This window comes from Rhinopithecus bieti, unplaced genomic scaffold, assembly GCF_001698545.2.
Source record: "Rhinopithecus bieti isolate Rb0 unplaced genomic scaffold, ASM169854v2 scaffold_62891, whole genome shotgun sequence".
NCBI classification, from domain to species: Eukaryota; Metazoa; Chordata; class Mammalia; order Primates; family Cercopithecidae; genus Rhinopithecus; species Rhinopithecus bieti.
The window spans coordinates 1-2,055 of NW_016867235.1; the positions used below are offsets into that span (position 1 = coordinate 1).

Genomic DNA, 2,055 nt, shown 5'->3' on the forward strand with positions numbered 1-2,055 from the left:
TTGCAAATCTGGGGAAGCAGAGGGAGAACAAAGATTTACCAGAAAAACCCTCTGAGAATCCCTCCCCAGGGCATCCTAGAGGGAATAGCTCCCTTTCTCCTCAGCGCTGCAGGATCCACAGAGGAAGGAGAGCTCTGGCCACCAGGACAGAGCCACAAGAGAGGAGAGGACCCGGTGTTCTACACAGGTGGGGAAGTGAGTCCATGGGGCCGTTTCCCGCTCTGGGCTTGATCCTGAAATAAAAGGACTTTGTGTAGACATCACCTGAGTCCTCTACAAAGTACAACCAAAGAACCATGGACAGATTCACTCCTGAGAAGTCCAGTAGAGCGTCAAGAGTGCCCCGAGGTCACAGGAAGGAGACACAGGTGCCACTTTACTGAGCCTGGACTTGAGAGAGGGGGCAGTGGACAGAATGGGGGGAGGCAGCGGTGAATTTCAGCGGCCCTGGACACCTGATCATAGAATGGTTTGCCTTAGTCTGGACACTAGGGGGCGCTTGGGGACCATTTCTGAGAAGACGGGTTAATCAGAGCAGAACCAGGCACCTGCCCTGCCTGATGTCCTCTGCTCAGGGCTGACAGCTGTGTCCTGTGTCCTCCCCACCCTTTGGGACCACAAAGCTCCACCCCTGCCACTCCCTGATATCCTCAAGCCCAGGAGCCTGGCCCAGAGCTCAGGGCGGGGTCAAAAAGCTGGGGCTTCTGATTTGCATGGATGGACTCTCCCCCTCTCAGAGTATGAAGACAGGGAGAGATTGGGGGGAAGCCCAGCTTCAGCTGTGGGTACAGAAGGCAGGACTCAGGACAATCTCCAGCATGGCCTGGTTCCCTCTCGTCCTCACCCTCCTCACTCACTGTGCAGGTGACAGAATTCGGGGCCAGGAGAGGGGTGCTGGGAAGTCCATGGGGCCCTGCTTTCTCTTTTCTCCTTGTGTCTCTTGTCAATCACCATCTCTGTGTCTCTCTCGCTTCCAGGGTCCTGGGCCCAGTCTATGCTGACTCAACCACCCTCAGCGTCTGGGATCCCCGGGCAGAGTGTCACTATCTCTTGCTCTGGAAGCAGCTCCAACATTGGAAGTAATAATGTATACTGGTACCAGCAGTTCCCAGGAACGGCCCCCAAACTCCTCATCTATAATAATAACCAGCGGCCCTCAGGGGTCCCTGACCGATTCTCTGGCTCCAAGTCTGGCACCTCAGCCTCCCTGGCCATCAGTGGTCTCCGGTCCGAGGATGAGGCTGATTATTACTGCGAAGCATGGGATGACAACCTGAGCGGTCCCACAGTGCTCCAGGCCGAGGGGCAAGCGAGACAAGAACCTCCTTCCTCCTCTGCCAGGAGGGTGAGCCCCTGGCAGATGCTGCTCAGGCCTGGCCTGTGGCTTCTGCTACTGTAGCTTCCCCCATGGGTCCAGGGGCATCTAGTGTCCTGCCTGACAGTGGAGGCTCCTCCTCCCCTTTAGTCCTCAGAGTCAGGACCAGGGCATCCAGGAAACAGAACATCCTGCTCTCTGCAGCTTGAAACACAGGGTGTCTGCGCTGAGGTCCTGGGCTGAGGTGGCAGGTCCATCTGTGTCATCACAGACTCACCTCTGATGGGGAATGTGTGTCTCCGTCATCCTCGTTTTCCCATTTCCAGGAGTTTCCAGGGTGGTATTTTCCTCCTCCTACTCCCTAGTGTGAATCCCTGTGCTTCCTTTCTCCCTAGCACATTCTTTTTAAATAAAATTCCTTTCATGTAGGAATAATGCACATCTAATAAGCCACCCAGATTTATCAAAGGAAATTAGACAAATTTTGACATTTTTCTCATCCTTGAATACATCACCAGCAACAGGGAGCTATGCAACCTGTGACCAACCCCAGCAACCCCTCATGACCCTTTGTCATCTCCCTCCCTTCCCCAGTGTTCCCCTGTGCAGCCACAGATCTGCCTCTGTCACTATTGTTTGGTTTTCGCTTTCTGGAATGTATCAGTGTTATCAAACATTATCTTTCCATTTGTACTGGCTTTTATTCACTCTGCAAACTTCTTTTAGAGATTCTTCCTGTT

At 53.7% G+C, this 2,055-nt stretch overlaps 1 gene segment (V, D, J or C); it reads left to right on the top strand.

The window, feature by feature from the left end:
• Positions 1-702: 702 nt before the first annotated feature.
• LOC108525509 (Ig lambda chain V-I region WAH-like) lies at positions 703-1,653 on the top strand. The segment is given in 2 exon segments: positions 703-864; positions 978-1,653. Coding segments are annotated over 2 exon segments (573 nt in total).
• Positions 1,654-2,055: the final 402 nt, after the last annotated feature.